The 20,593-nt window shown below is 41.3% G+C and overlaps 1 protein-coding gene across 7 annotated transcripts in view; it reads right to left on the bottom strand.

The window, feature by feature from the left end:
- The window catches only part of LOC104868217 (ATP-dependent translocase ABCB1), a 301,331-nt gene that overhangs the window by 127,264 nt on the left and 153,474 nt on the right, over positions 1–20,593 (bottom strand). For 4 of the 7 annotated variants that reach the window (XM_010632884.3, XM_010632883.3, XM_010632882.3 and 1 more), the window contains 6 exons: positions 16,191–16,274; positions 9,393–9,596; positions 4,668–4,768; positions 3,509–3,649; positions 1,972–2,128; positions 1,195–1,392 (listed from right to left, as the gene is read on the bottom strand). The exons of 2 other annotated variants lie outside the window; for them this stretch is intronic. In XM_010632884.3, coding sequence (XP_010631186.1) covers positions 1,195–1,392; positions 1,972–2,128; positions 3,509–3,649; positions 4,668–4,768; positions 9,393–9,596; positions 16,191–16,274 — 885 coding nt within the window. Of the gene's footprint in view, positions 1–715; positions 988–1,194; positions 1,393–1,971; positions 2,129–3,508; positions 3,650–4,667; positions 4,769–9,392; positions 9,597–16,190; positions 16,275–20,593 lie in introns of those variants that run through there. One more of the 7 variants, XM_033758688.1, reaches the window with a different exon arrangement.

The raw sequence follows: 20,593 nt of genomic DNA, 5'->3' as shown, positions 1-20,593 counted from the left end.
CACTCTTGGTTCCTCCATCCAGCAAAATACACTGAAAGTGCGAACCACTTAAAACCTCAGTTAAGGAAGGTTTTCTCAAGGACAACATGTTTAGAATATCATAAGACAAACAGAAAAAGGCACAGTTATTTTGGCTGAGGTCTGCCCTGGTCGGAGGCAAGACCAGGAGAATCTGGGCAATTCAGAAGACTGCTCAAAAGATTCTGGCCTAAAATAAAAGCATGACTCGGAAAGTCAATATGGATAAAGAATAATGTAAAGCATAGTCAGAAGAATGTTAATTGTAAGCTTTTTTTAAAAAACTAACTAAAAAGCAAAGTGACAGACCTTTCCCTGGACTTAATATCTTATTTTGCATTTTCATGAGAAAGAAAAAAAAAGAGCCTTAGGCTAAATATTCTTGTGTACTTCAGCTGTTACTACAGGATCCACATGGAGCTAGTCTGCTAGTCAGGGCCCTGACCACTCCAGGTATTTCATGCTTTCAATATCATCTCTGAGTACAACCCATTACTAAATGCCCACACAATTAAAATGTCTTGTTCTAAATTCTGTTCCATCCTACTTTGGCTCTTTTCCTATCCCCCATTGCAATCGTTTAAATTCACCGCTCCGTCCAAGACTCTCAGCTCAGGTCCAGCACCTGACAGGCCTCTGACAGGAATTCAGATATTTTGGCAAATGAGTCATTGGCACTCTTCACTCGTGTTCTTACTTGGAAACTGGGAAGACGTTCTTCCACACTCTTCATTCAGAGCCCGAATGTTGCAGTGTTGGGGTGCTGGGTTCTGTTGTGCTCTTTTGTTTCTGTTTCCCCTTGGAAGACATTTCTGTGCCCTCCCTCGGTCACTGACATCATCTCAGCTCCGCCCTAAGAATGCTGCCGGTTCCCCTTCCTAAGCACTTTCCCTGGATCTTGCCTTCCCACGCCAGCTGCTGTCCCCAGTCCCCCCTTTACCCGTGATCTTGGTCCTCGGCGCCCTCTTCAGTCTTATTTCCCTTCCCACCCACTCTGCAGCCCCAGTACACTGTTTACCATCAGCACTTCCCTGAGAGCTTTGCTACCAGACCTTACCCAAGGGGGGCTGTTAGGTAAGAGACTGGAAAACAAAGACTCGGCCTTGAGAAGGAAAAACACACCAAGGCCTTGCGATGATGAAAAGCCTGAAATGAGCTGAACAGGAGAGCGCTCACCACTGTCCCGGCCAATGGGTCGTAGAACCGCTCCAGCAGCTGGACCGCTGTGCTCTTCCCACAGCCACTGCTGCCCACCAAGGCCAGCGTCTGGCCCTTCTTCACCTGCAGGCTCAGCCCCTGCAGCACCGGGATGTCTGGCCGGGTGGGGTACTTGAACACAACATCACTGAAGGTCACATCTCCTTCCAGCATATTCTAGAATGAGGACGGCAGCAGTAAGTTCGCTGCAGTGCTGAATCACGGGGTAGGCTGAAGCCAGAGGTGACAAAGCTTTTAGAGACGAGTGGAGCTGCCACCAACACCCACGTATTTACTGCAAAGTGCCAACACTTCCCTTAAACCAAATATCCAAAGCTGAACTGCTGCGCTCTTGGCTAGCCTGCCATCAGAGCAGGCTGTGTGTGCCCACTGTGGCATGCATGCCACAGGTTCTCCACCACTGAGCCGAGCCCTTCCACCGCCGGGTTTCAAATGGTAGTGGAATCCTATTAGAGGTAACATTGATTCATAAAGCTAGAAGTAATGAATAAGACCTAAGAGTAAATACTTTTAGTGAATGCAACAGAATCCAATAGAAAATGATAAATTTGCCTCTCTAGAATGGAGTAACTTACACATCAGAAAACCTGATTACTAGGATCTGCTTATAAAGCTAGTAGTATCCTTCCCTCTACAACTTTGATATGCAGAAGTCCTGGAGGTGAGCACATTTTATTGGCACTTAATGAAATAAACAATCCGGAGTAGAACATACAGTGGAAACCTCACACTCACCGGCTTCAGGCCTTCTGTGCTGTAGCTGTCAATGGCGGGGACTTGTTCGATGATCCTGATGATGTGGGCGGCTGACACTTTGGCTTTGGCATAGTCCGGGGCAAAGGAACTGACCTGCCCGACCGCCATGGCACCAAAGACGACGGCTGTAAACACCCTGGAGAACAGAAAGAAAGACAGGCACAGTTAGTGATGCACAGCTGGCAAGCTGACACTTCCACAGTTGGGGAGCACTGCCACAAATGACTGTAAAACAGTTTTTTAAGTTTTATAAATTGAAGAAAAACCTGCCTCACCTGTCATAAGATGGTCTGTCTTTCAAGTGTTAGGACACTGCTGTAAAGGTCCTTTCTTTCTTTAATAACTCCTGTCACTGCCCTCTGGACACGTTTACCAAAGTGTGTGTCTAATCAGTGGACCACTCCAACTGGGTTAAAGCAGCACACTGTGCCACGGCTTGCTTCTTGTTTAAAAATTTGCTCTGAGTAAATCACACACATGGTTAATGTCATCCTTTTTATCATTCAAACCTTTGGGATCTACTTATAGCTCTTCACAAAGGACTCCACTTTCCTTTATCTACTTGGAAGACTGATTTTTGCAAACCAAAATGCCCAAGAGACATCAAGATTCATCAATTCAAAGAAAAGTGACACATCAAATAATTGTGCAATCAAAGACCTAATATCCATGCTAACTTTGATCTTTAAGTCATAATCACAAATAACACCTGTACATCATATGTCACAGTACATATGAGAAAGCAGACGTTATAAATCTTCTGTGAGGCCTATCCTGAATTAAACTGCAAGAATAAATCAATGCCTACACAGAACAGAAATATTATACTAGCACATTATATTCTGAGACTCACATGATTCTGATTTTAATGCAAAACTTTATTAGTTTTATTTTTGTATATGGTCAGAGGGAAGAGTTCTACCAATCACCAAATCTAGAAGATCAGAAAGATCACAGAGTTTTCACTCCTAAACTGGTGATTTTCATATATTAGTAAATTAACCCTGACTTCTCTAGACCACAGTATAATTTTGTATAGGCATGAAAATGTAGCCAAAAATACTCATCTAATTTTCCTTTCTCTCTTTTTCATTTCTCCATCACTTCCCTTGCAAGTGTTCCCTTATTGAGAAGAAGTGAATCTATCCTGGGATCTTCCAGGGTGTGTGGAACATGAATACCACTTTCATATTGTGCCTGCTGCCTTGAAAAGCCCTTTACATGGAGCCAGCAGGCTCCTTGCTTGGGCCTAGGCTTCTTCCCAAGAGCCAGTGTCTTCTGGAGACCTCTGCAGTTACTCACTCACCCAGCCACAGACTTACCAAAGTCAGGGGTGAGGGAGTTAGCAGGGGAAGAATGGAAGTTGCTGAGAACAGAGACCCAGAGGGAAAAGGCCTCTTTCCCAAGCAACTAAATCTCTTCATGAGTCTGCTCCCAGGGATTTCTATCTAGACATGAAGCATGTCCATCCCAGGATTACTTCACGTCATATTGTCAATATTAACCCAGTACTTACAACAGAACATTTTCAAAAGTCATGAAACCACGGACCACCAAGAAGGCACCAAACCGGAAACAAGCAGCATAGGAAAAAAATATTATGGCCTGGGTGAAGGAAAATGTGATTCCAAAGATGTGTGCTTTCTTCAGAGAGTTTCTGAAAGGAATACATTTGAGAAATTATTGTGCTTTCATTTCTCGGTCCTTAAAAATGTAACTTTTCATTGGTTGATTGTGGACCAGTTATGACAGAGAAACATGGGTTTAATCTCCACAGAAATGTTTCATCCTCATTTTACTTTTCCAGTTGTATGAATTCAGTTATATTCTTCATTTTTTTTGAGTTTTAAAAATAATTTTTAAAGTTAATATATGTATTACAGAAAACAAAAACACAGGAAGTATATGCTTTATTTCTGATGTTCAGTGTCTTGATGAATGATGAACTGTAGCCCTACATACGATGTATGAAGTATTAAGCCTATGTAATCTGTATAGAACCTGTTAGCAATATATGAGAGCTCCCTCCCTTTTCCCAATCTACTTAATATTTAGCACTTATAGTCAACATATACTCAACATTCCCTCCGCGACATCTACCCAGCACCTGTGAACTGCAGGTACCACGTGGTGTGACACAGGGGCATACGGGCGTCCCTGCCTTTGGGGACCCAGCCGTTTGGCCGGGTATCTGTTGATGCAATGGAGGTACAGTAATTATGAATAAACATGGGAAGCAAGAGGAGACCCTCGATTCTCCGGGGGACTTACTGAAGGCATCGCAGAAGAACTGAGACTAGGTTTTCTGAGGGACACGGAACTCTGCGACATGGAAGTGTGTGTAGGAACACGCTGGGAATCAGGCAGCCTGGGTGCAGACTCACGCTTCATACCATAGCAACTTTATTTTTATCTCTGTCATATGTTTGGATTTCAAATGAAAACTTTTTCAGAAAAAATAAAAGCCCTACTAGCACTAAAGAAAGGGAAAGTGGGAAAACCAATCATTAAGGTCCAGCTATCTCCTTTTGCAAGAGAAGAAAGTGAGCCTCAGAGACCCGGGCTTACTGGCATTCACACCACTTGCTGCTTAAGTACAAGTACTGCCCACTTGCACCCTACCTTCTGGGCAAAGTCATCCTTCCGAAAGCAACTCCCACCTCCAGTGGTTTTACCTGTACGGTATCTGCAGGCTCTGCTCATACATGTGTTCAAACTTCTCCTCCCGGGTCAGGGACACGACAGTTCGGAAGTTTTCTATTGCCTCAGTCGCGATCTGTAACAGACATCGCCATGCGGCACAAGGGCAAACGGGGCAGTTAGTTTTAATTCTGTAAAACAGGTGGGTAAGACTGGTTTTATGATCACACATTCTTTATTTTTCACTTACTGGTACCTATATGTATCTTCTTTCTGGAAAAAATATTCTAAGTAACTTACCAAACTGAAGGGAGATCAACCAATTTAAACTTTCCCTCTTCAGAAAGAGAAACCAAGGCTTACAGGGATGGAGGCACTTGCCTAAAGCCACATAACTTTACAAAATTAACCTGGGAACTCAGTATTTTACACCATTTGCAGTGTTCCTTCTTCCAGGATGGTCATGTTTTAAGTGGACAGTACAGTTATTTTACATATTTTAGGTGTCATTATACTTTATAATTGCTATTCAGAGCTAAATCATATTTGGAAAATGTTGACAAATTATGTTTTCAATAAACCAAGAATAATTTATATATGGGGGTATTTTACTTATTAGCTTCTGTACTATTTTGCCCTGAAGCGTACACATCACACATGTGTACCTGTGTGGGCGCATGTGTGTGGTTGTTTTTGTTTTGTTTTGTTTGGTTTGGTTTGGTGTTTTGAGACAGGGTCTCACTATGTAGTTGAGACTGGCCTGGAACTCACTATGCAGCCCAGGCTGGTCTCGAACTCACAGCAATCCTCCTGCCTCAGCCTCCTTAGTGCTGGGATTACAAGCGTGTGCCACCACGCCCAGCTATGTGTGTATATTTCTGAGAACAAACTCTGTCCCTCATCTGCGTTAGGCAAGGAATGGGCCAGTGAATTACAGCTCCAGACCTATTTATTTTTATTTGTTTGTTTTTGTAGTATTGGGGATGGGTATGCACCACTGTCTTGAGTTTAAGTCAGCCTGGTCAACACAGAGAGATTCTATCTCAGAGATAAATAATAATATTCTCTGATCCAGACAGTCCAAAAAGACTGAACTATGTTAACCATAAGCTAGTTTAAATGACAGGAAAATATCCATGTTTAATTTATGCTAAAATATTTTATAATTTCTCCTGCGTAATATTTTGTACTGAGTATTTAACCCACAGTTTCACAATGAACTACACCCCCAACCTTCAAAAATTGCTTTTTCACCAGGGATTCAGTGATGTCACTGCCTGCCTCACAAGCTCAAGGACCGGTGTTCAATCCCTAAAAAAAAAAAAAAAAAAAAAAAGTTTTTCATTTGGAGACAGGGTTATATAGCGAAGTCACTTAAGTTGCACAGGCTGGGTTCCAACTTGCAATTCTCCTGCCTCAGCTTCTGAGAGTACTGGGATTACAGACCTATATCACCATGCCTCGTTTTTGTAAACATGTTTAATAAATGAAATATATATACTCATTTTAAAATCCAAAAAATAGAGGAAATAAGGAGTTAGAAAAGTATACCCTCAATCAAACTCCCCAATGAAAATCTTTGTTCAGTTTTTCTAGAAAAAAAAAAAATTTTTTTTGGTACCAGGGATTGAACTCGGGTCCTTGTGCTTGTAAAGCAGGTGGCAGAACCACTGAGCTAAATCCCCAGACCAAGTTAGAAATATTTTTAATGTAGTTGTTAAGAGAACAGATGTTCTCTGCATTATGAACAGTGAACAAACAACAGCTGTATAAGCGGAAAAAAACAGATTTTGAGCTTGGGATTTAGCTCAGTGGTTTCAATGCCTGCCTCACAAGTACAAGGTTCGGAGTTCAATCCATGGTACCAAAAAAAATACAACAAAAACAGATTTTATGATAAATTTCAGTGTAATGGTTTAAGAAACATTTTCTGTGCATCATTTTGTAAGGTAGAAGTGTCCTGTTATGAATTTGTGAATATTATTGTTTTTCAGTGTACAACCCAATCAATGAGGGTTTGAGTCCCAGACTGTGCATGCTGAATAAAACAATATAGTGACTTCACAATATAATCCCTTCATTTTATTTGCAGTGAAGCGATTAGAGAAAGCTTCATGTATTCCAGGAGTTTCAAATAGAGATTTAATGGTCAGCAGAACAAAGGAGACTCTCCTTGTAAAGAAGAAGAAAGAGCACTGTTTCTCCCAGAAAGCATTATGCAATAAATACTTTTGTAAAAAGGAAAAAAAAATGAATAAGCATCTTTTAAAATTTATTTTCTTTTTTTATGGGTATGCTTGCAATAGCCATTGAGCATACACCTTGTGGGGAGCTGGTACACACACGTCCCAAATCGTAATCCTCTGTCTCCTTCTCCTCCCCTCCCTCCCCTCTCCTCTTGCCCTGTATCCCTTCCCATCTCCCAAAGGCCCGCCGCCGTTTCCCACTGTCTATCTTTAAATTTCGTTGAATGTCACTTGAAAATGCAAAGTTCTGAGATTCGAGTAACGTAAACAAGGCCAGCCACAGCGGATCAGAGGGAGCCTGCGTGTGCCAGGAATTCCAGGAAGACCTGGGAATGAGGTGGGAGGCACGGACACCACAGCGTGCTGTGTAACACGACCTCTCAGAGGTCACTGGCGGGGCGTGACGCGTTTTAGAACAACAGACAAGGACAGAGTCTGTTCTAGTTGCAGTAATAAGAAATCAGAACGCTTTAACTAGGGATCAGCATGACTGATTTATATGTTTGAGAGATTAGAGCAGCTTTGGTAAAAAGAATATAGAATACTGGTGAGCAAGGATGGACACAAATATCGGGAGACTGTCTCTGGGTGAATCTGACAGGGCTGCTTCTGTATGACTTTGGCGAAGATCTTCATCTGTCTGAACTCTGAGTTTTCTTATGTGTCCAATGCAGTTACAGGGAGCATTAAGTGAGATGATGTATGCAGAGCTCTTACTACCATGAAATAAATGCTAACGGGAGACTCATCAGCAGATGAGGACCGAATTTCAGTATTACATCCACGGGTTGGTGCTGCGACCACCACTTTCCCTATGAGCCTCCGACCCTCTCAAGAACACCACTGAATTAAGAGCACTGGTCGTGATCCTGTTCTTCACTCAGAAACCTGCCGTATTCACCCGTGTCCATGGCCATCAGGACCCCCTTCCTCGCCCCTGACAGAACCCCACCAGCCTTGCATCTAGTCCCAGCTGCAAGGGTGCTAAGCATGGGTATCAGCTAGGATCCGTCATGGCTTTCCTGTAAATAATCCAAGACTCCTTTCTCAGGCAGTTCACACATTTCCCTCATTAAATAATGACACTGCCAAACAGTCATTATTTCCTTCTTTTTCGTTTCCCCCTAGATTGTGCCATTTTCTCTTCAAGTGAAGAGTCACACCATAGGGGGAAATATACCCAAAGTGTATTGGTGGGGGGTTTGAGACAGGGTCTCACCACGTAGTTGAGACTGACCTGGAACTCACTATGTGGCCTAGGCTGGTCTCGAACTCACAGCAATCCTCCTACCTCAGCCTCTCAAGTACTGGGATTACAGGCGCGCACCACACACCCGGCCCCAAAGTGTATTTTTAATAGAGTTATTGAGACAGGACTTTCCAGGCTGGGGCCAAGGTTACCTGTTCCAAACCATAACCTAACCGAGTCGCCAGCTGCAACCTGCAGAAAGCTCAGACACCCACATGAGATCTGTATTTGGTTGGTCTTCATTTTTGGCCTTAATAAATGTCAGCACACTGGATGCTAAGCACTACACCTGGTCCAAAGGATTTTCCCAGAACACAATAGGGCACAGAGTCTGAGGAGCTGCGGACACGTAGAGGACAAAGTTTCTGAGGAGAGAAACAACCTGCCTCGTCATTCACACTCATGAGGCTCCTGGCTCAGAGACAACCTCGGTCACCTGAGTCTGCTGAGAGCCAGACCACACTCACCTAACTCTGGGTACCTGGAATGTCCGCTGCCAGATGTTTCCCTGCCTAGACATCAGGACCAGTTTCCAGGCCAGCCCTGTTCTGACCGCTCCTTTCTGCTATGACCCAGATCATGTGATCTCAGACCAAGTTCTGTCATCAGGGGACTTGTTTGCGTTCTAGCTCACAGGAGCAGTTGTGTCTGAGTTGGAATCCTGGCTCCAGACTTACCAGCTCTCAGGCAGTGGAGCAGGACAATAAAAAAGAAAACATAACTCACAGGGTCGTTGTAAGGAGTAAAGCCTCTGCAGGAAACACAGTGAATGCCACGAGTATTTGTTAAATAATGAGAAAAAAAAAAGCTTGCAAAAAATAAGCAGGGAAGGAGAAATCAAGAAAGGATGAAGGGAGGGGGTCATGATTAAAGTGAAAGTCAGCAATCCTTTACACCACACAGAATTAAGGATTCTCCATACTGAGTCTCCCCGACCATGGGTAAAAAAATTGTCCTACTTTCCTCAATAGAGATGGATTTAACTTTGTTTAAAAGAAAGAAGAGGGAGAAAGACAACAGGTAGAAAGGAAAGAGGAGAAACCAAAGAAGGAAAGAACAAAAAGAAAAAGGTGAGAACAGAGAAACAGAAGAGGGTGATGTCACAAAGTGATAGTTTCTAACCTGTGCAACAGGCATAAAAGTAGTCTTCAAAAATGGTTAGAAAATAATTCCCAGAGCACAGTAAGTACAGGAATAACAAAACACCAGTGATAATAAGAATACTTGTCTCTCCTCAGATAACAGTTACACTTTGTTGGACTCACCTTCCCAGAACCTTCCAGCTCTTTCTTATCTTTGAGTGCATTCCCAGACAACATTTTCATCTGAAGAACTCCAGCTATGGCACTCATGGGTACAATGGCCAAGAGTAAAAGGGTCAACTGCCATCCATAGATGAAGGAAATAATAATCGCTGTCCCAAGATTTGCTACATTCTGGGCAACTAAAGCCAGCCTGGAACCAATAGCCTGAAAGGCAAAACAAAGTATAAACACATTTTTATATTAAATTTAAAGCACATCATAATATATTTGTGAAGATTATGGTAGTCTATAAACTATCATCTTGATTATGAAATAAAAGGAAAGTTTTCTTGTTTAGTGAATATTTACTTTATGGAAGATTACTATTCCTTCTTTCTTTTTTTTATTTTGGTACCGGGGATAGAACTCAGGGCCTTTCCAGGCAGGCATGGTGACAGTGAGCTAAATACCTGGCCTAATTTACTGGGTTTCAAAAATGTGGATTTCCATTATTTCTAAATGAATCCTGAAAGTAGGAGATCAATAATCTAGAATTCACGGTACATTTCTCTCTCTTCTGATATTTTAAAAGCAAGGAATTCTTTATCACTCAAAGCATGATCAGTAAGGCATGCTCTGCCAGTTAAAAACATAGTCTATTATATTAATTTCCACCAGAGAACAGTAGAAATTTTCAATGTAATTCACACAGCTATTTATAATTTAAGGGTAGAAGGGTCCATTAAGGATGTTCAAATATATTTGGGCCTATTTGAAATGCTCCTTATGTTTAATTTAACCTGGAATGAGTTAGGAATGAATATATATACTTGAAAATTATCAAAGTTAGTTAATTAATTAATTAATTTATTTATTTATTTTGGTACGGGGGATTGAACTCGGGTCCTTGCGCTTGCAAGGCAGGCCACTGAACCGCTGAGCTAAATCCCCGGCAGAAAGTTAATTTATAACCTTCAGTATGAGGGCCAGACAGAGCCTGACCACGGCCTTTTGCAGTGGGCAGTGACTGTCAACTTTAAAGCCAGATGCTAAATCTGAGTGGTTTGTAGGAAAACGGATGCACCTTGAGGTCATAATGTCAAGTGAAGTAGATCAGACACAGAAGCTTAAATATCACATGGTTCCCCAAAGTATAAATAAATGAAACAGCAAAATAAAAGAGAGAGAATCATAAATGGGGAGGAAAATCCTTTGCAAATGGGTAGGTGATCAAGAGATGAAAAAGGAAGGGGGAAAGAATGGAGGTGAAGAGGATGAAAAAAGAACTACAATGTATTATGTGCATGTTCCAACTCAAAAACGATGAATATTAATTATGTACTGCAAACGCGGAAAGACAAAAAATTAAAAATAAAAGCCAACTGCATAAAACAATTACAAAGAAAAAACAGAAGTCACTGTACAAAGCCAATTCTGTCCATCACTCTGTCCACCACATTCCTTCTATCCTGGAAAAATTGTGTCTTCAACCCACCACAATTCCTGCTCTGGTGCCAGACTGACTTTATCTGGAGATGTCCCATGCTGTTTTGCTCTCCCCAGATTTCTTCTGCTCAAGTGGAGCTGGTCTCAGATAAACACGATGGCGTACACTCTAGGACAGCCAGTCTCATGGCCATCACTTTGTACAAATCTCTCCCAATTAAGAACATCAGGAAGTATATTCATAACCAAAGATATTTACTGCGAATTCTGGAGAAGAATCTTTCATAATTCCCCACATCAATGCTCCCAAAATCACATAATATGTTTCTAACATAATCCCTTGATTAACATAGTAAGGAGAAGTGCTACAACCATTAGCCATTTATACATATTAACTCCATAATAGGCAACCAGGGCTGAAAGAGACAACAAAAGTAGTAGAAGCATGATTATTTTTATCGGACAGAATTACTGAGCTTCATTGAAGGGTTACTTTTGAAATTGGGCACGGGCCAGAGTACAATGATCTTCAGCGCCATCTCTCTGACCTGCACCTTTTCCATGTGAAGGTCAGAGGATGCAGCTTGGAGAATGTGCACCGCAGGGATGGTACAGGCTGCTCCTGTTCTCAGGTTCTGCAAGTCTGTGTCCTAATTCGTTTCCTACCGCTAACCTTCATGCATACACATGTCGAGCTCTGGATGGTAGTCAAGGACCAGAGAAGTTAAGATAGGTGAAAGATGATTGCTTCCTCTTAATGTCCAAGAAAGCAACTTAAAATATGTGGGACTACATGCCGCAGGAGATCAATGCCTTACGTTTTCACTGACACTGCATTGCTGACCACTGCTGATTCTAAAGCCTGACGCTCACTGTCTCACATCTATTCCTACAAGGCTCTGAGGACCGATCACTTCTCCCATGCCTTTCTCTCCTGTTATTTCTACCTCGAAACACCATCACAGCAATGAAACTATAATTCAAAAGTATTTCAGCAAATTGGATTAAAAGCCTACATCAGGAACTTCCTTTTGAATTTAGGAATATCTATGATATTAAAACTCAACAAAACCTCAGCTTTGTTTCACAGAAAAAAATAATTAAAAAACCCAGCTGCTTTTGATTTGTATAAGGCTCACCTTGTCTTCCGCTGTGCAGAAATCTGGACCATGGATCAAGTGAAATTAAAGGGACCAAGGTAACACAGGATATTATATTGAGTTATATTTTATTCTGGTTTATGGTTAGGAGAATTAAGACACTCCAATAATTTTCAAATCCATCTGAGAAGAGGTTTCATTGAAGCGAAAATTAAATTTGAACAGATGATTAACCTAGACACACAAATATCACTAAGTAAACAAATTTGATGTGAACCTGCCACGGGGAGCACAAATTCATGACAGCATGGCCAGCATTTAAATGTTTATGTAAAAAAATAATCACATTATCTCGCACTGTGGAATTCAGCAGACACAAAAGTACATACAGCTTTGTGTCCACGTCAGTGTAGACAGGAACACATGTCCCTGCTAATTCCACACATGCACACCAAATGCCCACGCTATTTATACACATACACACAGCCATTTCTCCCTCAATATAAACAGCCTAGCCAGTGGCATCACCAGGGTGTAACTGTCCTCTGACAATCTGTGATAACAAGACTAGGATCTCCTAGTTCAATGACTGTCACCGACCTGTTTGATCTTATTAATACTTTGGCCACCGTTGTACGTTCGGGGAAACAGTGCCGCCTCAGAGTGGATCACACAAGAACTAAAACTAGAAGTTCCATTTGACCCAGTTACGCCCTTTCTACTGATCTTCCTGAAAGAATTCAAGATGTACATATTATAGTGATAAATCACACGCACGTTTATAGCAGCACTATTTATAATGACCCAATGTTGGAAGAGGCCCATATAGCCAACCAAAGATGACTGGATAAGGAAAATGTGGCAACTGTATCTAATGGAATCCTACTCAGCTATAAACTTAAGACATTTGTAGAAAAATGGATGTATTTAAAAAATAAAGTGTTGAGTGAAATAAATCAGACATACAAGCTTAAACACTGTATGGCGCCGGGGATTTAGCTCAGTGGCTCCGCCGCCTGCTTCTCAAGCACAAGGACCGGAGTTCAATCACCGGTGCCAAATACAAAACAAAAAACCAACACTGTATGGCATCCCTCATCTGAGCAAGGCCAAGTACAATGAGAGAACAAAATGAAGAATGGACGGGAGGAAATGAAGAGACAGAACTGAAGCAATGGGAAGAAGTTAAGGAGATGCAGGAGCAGGGGGTGAGTGGAGGGAAGAGAAAGGAAGACTTCAGAGGCGCCGCCCATCGGTACCAAAGACAGAGTGCGTGCAAACGCGGTGTCTCATACACAGGCGTCTAGAACAAAAATGTAAAGAGGGGATTCACACACTGACAGAGAGAGGCAGGTTGGAAGGGGATTAAAAGAAGAACCAAGCTGTTTTATATACATGTATCTACATCCAGGATAACTGTAAACTTTTTGTATTGCAAACATGTAGTAGTAAAATATGAACAAAAAATTAAAAAGGGAGCTGTAAGTTTTTTTTTTTAAAAACAGAGAACAGAGGGAGCTGCAGGAGAGAGGGGATAAAAAAACGAATTAAGATGTGTTCAGTGTGTATGAACTCTGCACAAGGAGTATAAACATTATGTACTGCAAACATGCACTAATACTTCAAAAAGAAAATAAGATATGCAGGTGTTAACACTGTTGGGTGCAGGCTAAGATGTCTTTGAGGAAAGAAGTAGAAAGCACGAGGTCTGCACCAGTGAGCACCTATACTAGAGGACAGGGTGAAGGGCTTCACCATGACACTGTGGAGAGAAAAGACTCCACAAAAATGACAGGCTCAGGACAGTGCTGTCGCGTGAGACAAGTCTTAACTCCAGAGCAACTCAGCAAGTGGGAGAAGTGCGGGGACACAGAGCAACAAGCCACATCGTCTGTTCAGAGTTCTGCTGCAAGGAGCTGAGTTCATATCCCGCGTAGGGCTGTGTCCAGCACACCATACGGGACGTGGGGCTGTCTGTGTCTGTCACAGCACACGGACGTACACGGCAGGGTGCCGATGCACACCCGAAAGGTAGGGCAGCAAAGCTTAGTGAATACAGGCCTTAGGAGCCTGGAAGACTGAACTTAACCACAGTGGTCACCACCCTAGCGAAATGGGCTTCCCCTGACATCATTTACTGATGCTCTAAGTAATTAGAATACAAGTTAATACTTTCCTGTCGTCCTCCACGAACCACCTCATTCCTCTGCCTCATTTACCAGTCTGTGCACCCTGGGTCCAGCTGTGCCTTCTTTCTCGTCCCATCCTTTGAGCCTCCTTCCACCAAGCTTTTTTTCCCAGCACGCACCAGAAACTGCTCTTGTTGGAATTGTAAGCACTGCCAAGCCACTGCAGCATGTGAACTGTTCAAGCGTCTTACAAGCTTATCTTCCGTGTCTGGTCTCCCAGTTTGCTCCCTCTTTAAACTACTTCCTCAGTTGTTCCCAGGACACTTCCTTCCTCCCTCATTGGCGACTCCTTCGCACCGTTCTTTGCTGTTTCTTTCTCAGGACGAGGCTTTGGACTCAAGGCTTGTTACCCACACACGCTCGGTGTCCCATCCTGTGTTGTGGATTTAAAAGCCAGCAGTGCCCTGAAAAATCTCCAAATGTACACTGCATTTCCAGGCAGCACTTCTCTGGTACGACTTCTCCAGACACACAAAAACACTCGCATCTTTGACGTCTGTCTCCTTGGCGATTTCTACTGTGAGCGTCACAAACTGACCATGTCCCACTGAGAATGTTAAGTCTCTCTCAAACTTACTGATCCAAGGGGCTTCGCAATGTCATCAAAAGTCAATTCCAGGGCCAGGGAGTTAGCTCAGCGGTTCAATTCTCCTTTTTCAGTGTGCCAGTCAAAAATTTTAGAATCATCCTTAAATCCCTGTTCTCTCGTCCCTTATCTAATCCATCCAAGAAATTCTATAGGCTACAGCTTTAAACTACATCCGAATTAACTACATGTCCTTACACTTAGTAAGATGCCCAGTCTAACCCCACATCATCCGTCTCCTGTAATGAACTCCCTGCCTATATCGATGTCTCCCTCAGCATCTTCACACAGCAGTCAGAGTGGTCCTTACAAAATCGCAGATATGCCATTCCCTTGGTCAAAACCTACAGTGGCCCACCACCCAGTTCCAGACACAATACTGCCAAGGATCGTTACGACGCTTTTGTCTTCACTCACTGTACTCCGCCCGCTCTGTGTGGACACCAATGCGAGGGTGCTCCAGCCTCAGGCTTCTGCACCTGCTGATCTTCTCCAGGAACACACCGAGATGGCACCTGTCCTCTCTCAGGCCTCGGTCCTGCATCACCCTGCAGTGTGGCCTCTCTTCCTCAACAACAACCACCCAGCCTCGACTCCACACTCTCCTAACATTTTTCCAAAGATTTTTATTTTTTTTTTTGGCAGTGTTGCAAAGCACGTAGACTTCATCAGGATAAAACTGTTAGCTTTTGTAGAGTTCAAAGTGATGTCAAGCAGGGTCTATTGTACTGTATTCCTGTTTATGCAGCTTGATCTAAATCTTGATTTTCGTTGATGTGTTCGTCTCTTAAGACTTATATTACAAGTGTGCAGCTCTCTTTGTGTTCCCACATTCAAAATGTAATGTCAATATAATGTTGCCTCACAGTGCAATTAAAATACAGAGTTTGACTCAGGTCACACTGGGGGAAGACAGCAGAAATCACATTGCTACTCCAAGTTTCACATCATTTTGTAGATTACAGCCACAAAAATTTGTAATTGGAGAAACTGTCACTTTAGCTAAAAATTTAAATCTGATGGTTTGATGATTTAACGGCATTCCTCCTACACTTGCTTTTGTATGTAATGTGCTTTTCATTTCTTTCAGGCTATTTTTAGGAATATTTTCTTCTTCCCCTTCTGGACTATAATGCCCTTGAATTTTTTCAACAGCAACAACACACATCCTTCTTCAGCAGCAATTATAATTTTCCACTGATTGAGCACTACTACAATGATCCTGAATCACATGCTGAAAATCCTTCCTTACCAAAGACATGTTCTTTTCCATACATCTTCTTAAGAGTATAAATAACAGCAATGAGGAAAGAAAGAGTACTAATTACAATGTACAACAAATAAGAGTTGGAAAACATTGCTATTCAGCTTGATGTATTTCTGGCTTTGATGTCTGTTTTCTCAATGATAACAAATAACACCTGTAATGATAAGACCAATGCCATGCTGATGTTCAAATGCAAATTAATACAGTCACTACCAGGAAGGAGGCACGTACCCCTTTCACTTGAGCAGCATCATTGGCGAGCCTGGTAGTCAATGCTCCAGTGGTGTTGTTAGGGTCGTCGAACCAGCCCACATCCTGTGGCACAAGAGAGATTTTATATTAAAATTCCATTCATGAGACTCACAGCTCCAAGAGGAAAGTGACATGGTCACATTTGCTTATCACTTATATTGCCTGCATTTGACATTCAGGATTTGCTGTTTCATACACTACAAAGAGAATTAATACACAAGGCATCGATGTATTTTTTTCATCTCGCAAATGTTTTCTCGGTCAGAAGAGACAAAAATGGATACTACACTCTTGTGAAGGGAATAATTCAATGGGAAGAGATAACATTATAATTATATGGTTACCGGATGTTGGCACACACATCATAAAGCAAAAACTACTGGACATAAAAGAACAGGTGGACACCAATGTCATCATCGTGGAAGAGTTTTCAATACCCAAGTCTCAAAAACAGACGGGCCAGCTGCACAAAAAATCAACAAAGAAATATCAGAGTTAAATTACACCATTGATTCGAAAACTTTAACAGGTATCTAGAGCGTTTTATCCAATAAAAACAGAATCTACATCTTTCTTATCAGCACATGAAAGTTTTTCAAAAACAGACAATATCTTAGGCCATAAAGCCTGTTTAAATAAAAACAAAGTCATTGTAATAATCCACTTTTTGCAAGTGTTTCATCGTGAAAATGAAACCAGATACCAATAGTAAAAAACCCCACAGAAACAACATGAACACATGAAAATTAAATAATATATTATTAATAAACAATGGGTCACAGAAGAAAATAGGGAAAAAAATGAAAAATCCTTTGAATCAATTAAGAATAAAGACATATTAAAATGACAAGTGAAACAAATCAAAATCTATGGGACACAATGAAAGCATTAGCAACAGGGAAGTTTGTGGCTGTGAATATCTCCACTGAAAGAATACAGCAATACCAAACACATAGCCTAATGATGTATCCCACTGTCCCAGAAAAAGAGGAATACAAGTAAAAAAAATTAGTGGAAGGGAATAAATGATGATCAGAGCAGAAATAATAAGACAAGAAAGATGAACCCTTACCTAAACGTAGTAAAAAAAAGGAAAAAAAAACCTCTTATTCAAGCAAAGAGAAATGAAGGAGAAATTAACACAGACACCACTAAAATCCAGAGGACTACAAGAAACTATTTTGAAAACTTATATTCTAATATATGGGAGACCTTAGAAGGTCCACATAAACTACCAAAATTGAACCAAGAAGATATAAATCACCTGAACAGACCACTAACAGACAGTGAAACAGAGGTGGTAATAAATACCCCAACAACTAAAAAAAATCTCAGGACCTGATATATTCACTGCAGACTTCCATGAAACAGTCAGGGAACATCAAAGTCCAATACTCCTAAAGCTCTTCCAGGCAACTGAAAGAGAGAATACATACTGCCAAACTCATTGCTAGAATCAAGATTGCCCTGATACCAAAACCAGAGAAGGTCTTCATAAAAAAAGAAAACTACAGGGGCCGGGGATTTATTAGAGTATAGCCAATGCCTGCCTTACAAATGCAAAAACCCGAGTTCAATCTCTGGTACAAAAAAACAAAACAAATGAAAAAACTACAGCCAATTTCTTTAATGAACATAGAGGCAAAAATCCTAAACAAGATACATACAAAAAAAGCAACAAATCATTTAAAAGGTCACAAATTATGACAAAGTTGGTTTCTTCCTATGGATGCAAGAGTACAGTCAAGAAATGGAAAACACTCCAGTGCCTGTAAGGTAGTGTGGGCCCTGATCCACCCCGGGAAGGAGAGCCACGCCTTCTCCCACCCCAGTCACCATCGCTCCAGCGCCAGGAAGGTAGCCACAAGGATGCCCCTGAACCCCCATAACTCCCCTTAACCCTGCCACCACACACTCTCAGACCTCCTGACTGTGCCAGTCTTTGGATCCACTCTGCAGAGGCAGAGGTGGTCATAAAGGGTATTTTTCTGAGTTCCCAACTTTGAACATCTTTAAAGAAAGGGCTTGGGAAACCTGTAGTAGAACAGTGTGGAGTTCAACCATTCAGAAGGTTGGGGAACTCAATCTGGGCCTTGCAGCCTGAGGTCAGTCTGCATCATGGGGTTCAGCCATCAGCTGAGATCAGGGGTCTTGGTTCCTAACTCTGTCTGAGCCATTAAATGGTAAATATACTATATTGAAATTTTGTTCACTGCAGACATGTTCTGGACTGCTTCTTGATTTCAATTTAATTCAAATGGTTTAAGGGTGATAGACTAGTGAGCACAACAGGTGGTGAGTTTCCAAGTTGTGCTTGATCTTAATGTGCTGCTGATTGTATCAGTTGGGATAAAGGATTGTGGTTGATTGGATGAGTTGTTTTCTCTGACGTTATGAAGATGAGAATGTCTGTGGGTCGTTAGAGACACAGAAGCTAGGGCGCAACTATATCAGGAAGATTTGGGTGATAACCCAGAAATTAAACCAAGGACAGTCTGACAACAAAAATAAAAATGAGAAAACACTTAAGCAAGACACAAAGACAGACTTCCAGTTCACCAATGGCAAACAGTAGGGCACATGAGGATGAAAAGGCTGATAGTGAATCACCAGGACACCCTGAACTCAAAGCACAGGAAGTAACAAAACAGATCAATCAGGCTCTAGAAAAATTCAAAACAGAAATAATTTCCCAGGTAACCATAGATAGAGTGAGCAAAATGGAAGTCGGGATTTGAGACAAAACAGATCAATCAGGCTCTAGAAAAATTCAAAACAGAAATAATTTCCCAGGTAACCATTGAGATAGTGAGCAAAATGGTAGTTGTGATTCGAGACTCTAGAGCAGAAACTGACAAAAAATAGATGAGCTCAGGACCATAATAGAAACCATGATGGCCCAGCATAAGAAAGAAATGCAAAAAATAAATGCCCAACATAGGAAAGAAATGGAATCCATAAAACAGATTCAAACAGATATCCAGGAGATTAAACACACCATTGAAAGTGTTCTCAATAGAATGAAAGAATGCAAAGATAGACTCTCAGATATAGAAGATAAGATTGCAGTGACCATGAAAAGAGAGGTCTCTTAAAAACAGTAGGAGATCACGTGAAATCGATCAGCAACTCCTAGATGATGCAAAGAAGAATAACATTAAGACTGATAGGAATCCATGAAGTAGCAGGAGAAAATACAAATGACTTAAAAGAGATGTTCGCAGAATTAATGACAGAAAACTTCCCAAACAGAGGGGAATTTGACATTCAGATAACTGAGGCATACAGGACCCCAACTAGCCACAGTCAAAAAAAATCTACACCTAGACATATAATAATCAAGATCCCAGAAACCCAACAGAAGCACAAAATACTACAAGCAGTAAGAGAAAAGAAACAAATCACATACAAAGGGAAGTCCATCAGAATCACAGCAGACTTTTCAACACAAACCCTTGGGGCAAGGAGAGCCTGGAATGAGATTTTTCAAGTACTAAAAGAGAACAACCTCCAACCTAGACTGATGTATCCTGCAAAACTCTCTTTCAAAATGGATGGGGAAATAAGACACTTCCACGACAAAGAACACCTGAGAAACTACATGAATACCAAACCAGCACTACAAGCAATCCTAAACAAGATCCTAGAAAAAGACAATGAAGGTAACAACACCACGAGGCCCAACAGAGCAAATCAAATAGGCAAGGCAAGAAACTAAAAGGAGAAGGTGAAAAAGTAAAAAGAGTCAACTAAAGGCCAATAACACGTTAATAATAAATCCGTACATATCAGTTATAACCATCAATGTCAATGGCCTCAACTCACCAATCAAGAGAAACAGACTGGCAAAATGGAATAAGAAGCAAACTCCAACAATATATTGTATACAAGAAACACACCGAGTGCAAAGAGAAGCCCATAGACTGAAAGTGAAAGGATAGAAAACAATTCTCCATGTGACAGGAGCCAAGAAAAAAGCAGGGGTAGCAATCTTATTTGCAGACAAAGGAAATTGAAAACCAAAACTAATTCTAGTATTATTGATGTAGGACGGTACTGCATCATACCTCTGTGAATGTAAAATATCTTGTACCTGCTTTATGATACATCATAGTGACAGAGCTATATTTAATGATATTACTCTAGAATGTTCTCTTTCCACATGATGATTAAGATGCTAATAAAAAAAATGGTGCCTGGTACCACAACAGCAACAGAACTTTCCTGTTTTCTGTATATTATTCTTTTCCTTTTTTTTTTTAATGGAATGTGCTAAATGTCTATAATTTTGTTCAGATGACTGCAGAACCTGGAAAAGCTGTTGCTGCTATTGATGCATAACATACTGCTATTATTGGTCTTTTTATATAAATATAAATATA

Source organism: Fukomys damarensis, unplaced genomic scaffold (assembly GCF_012274545.1).
Source record: "Fukomys damarensis isolate Sample0158 unplaced genomic scaffold, DMR_v1.0_HiC HiC_scaffold_4, whole genome shotgun sequence".
NCBI classification, from domain to species: domain Eukaryota; kingdom Metazoa; phylum Chordata; class Mammalia; order Rodentia; family Bathyergidae; genus Fukomys; species Fukomys damarensis.
This window is presented reverse-complemented; position numbering and strand designations above follow the sequence as displayed.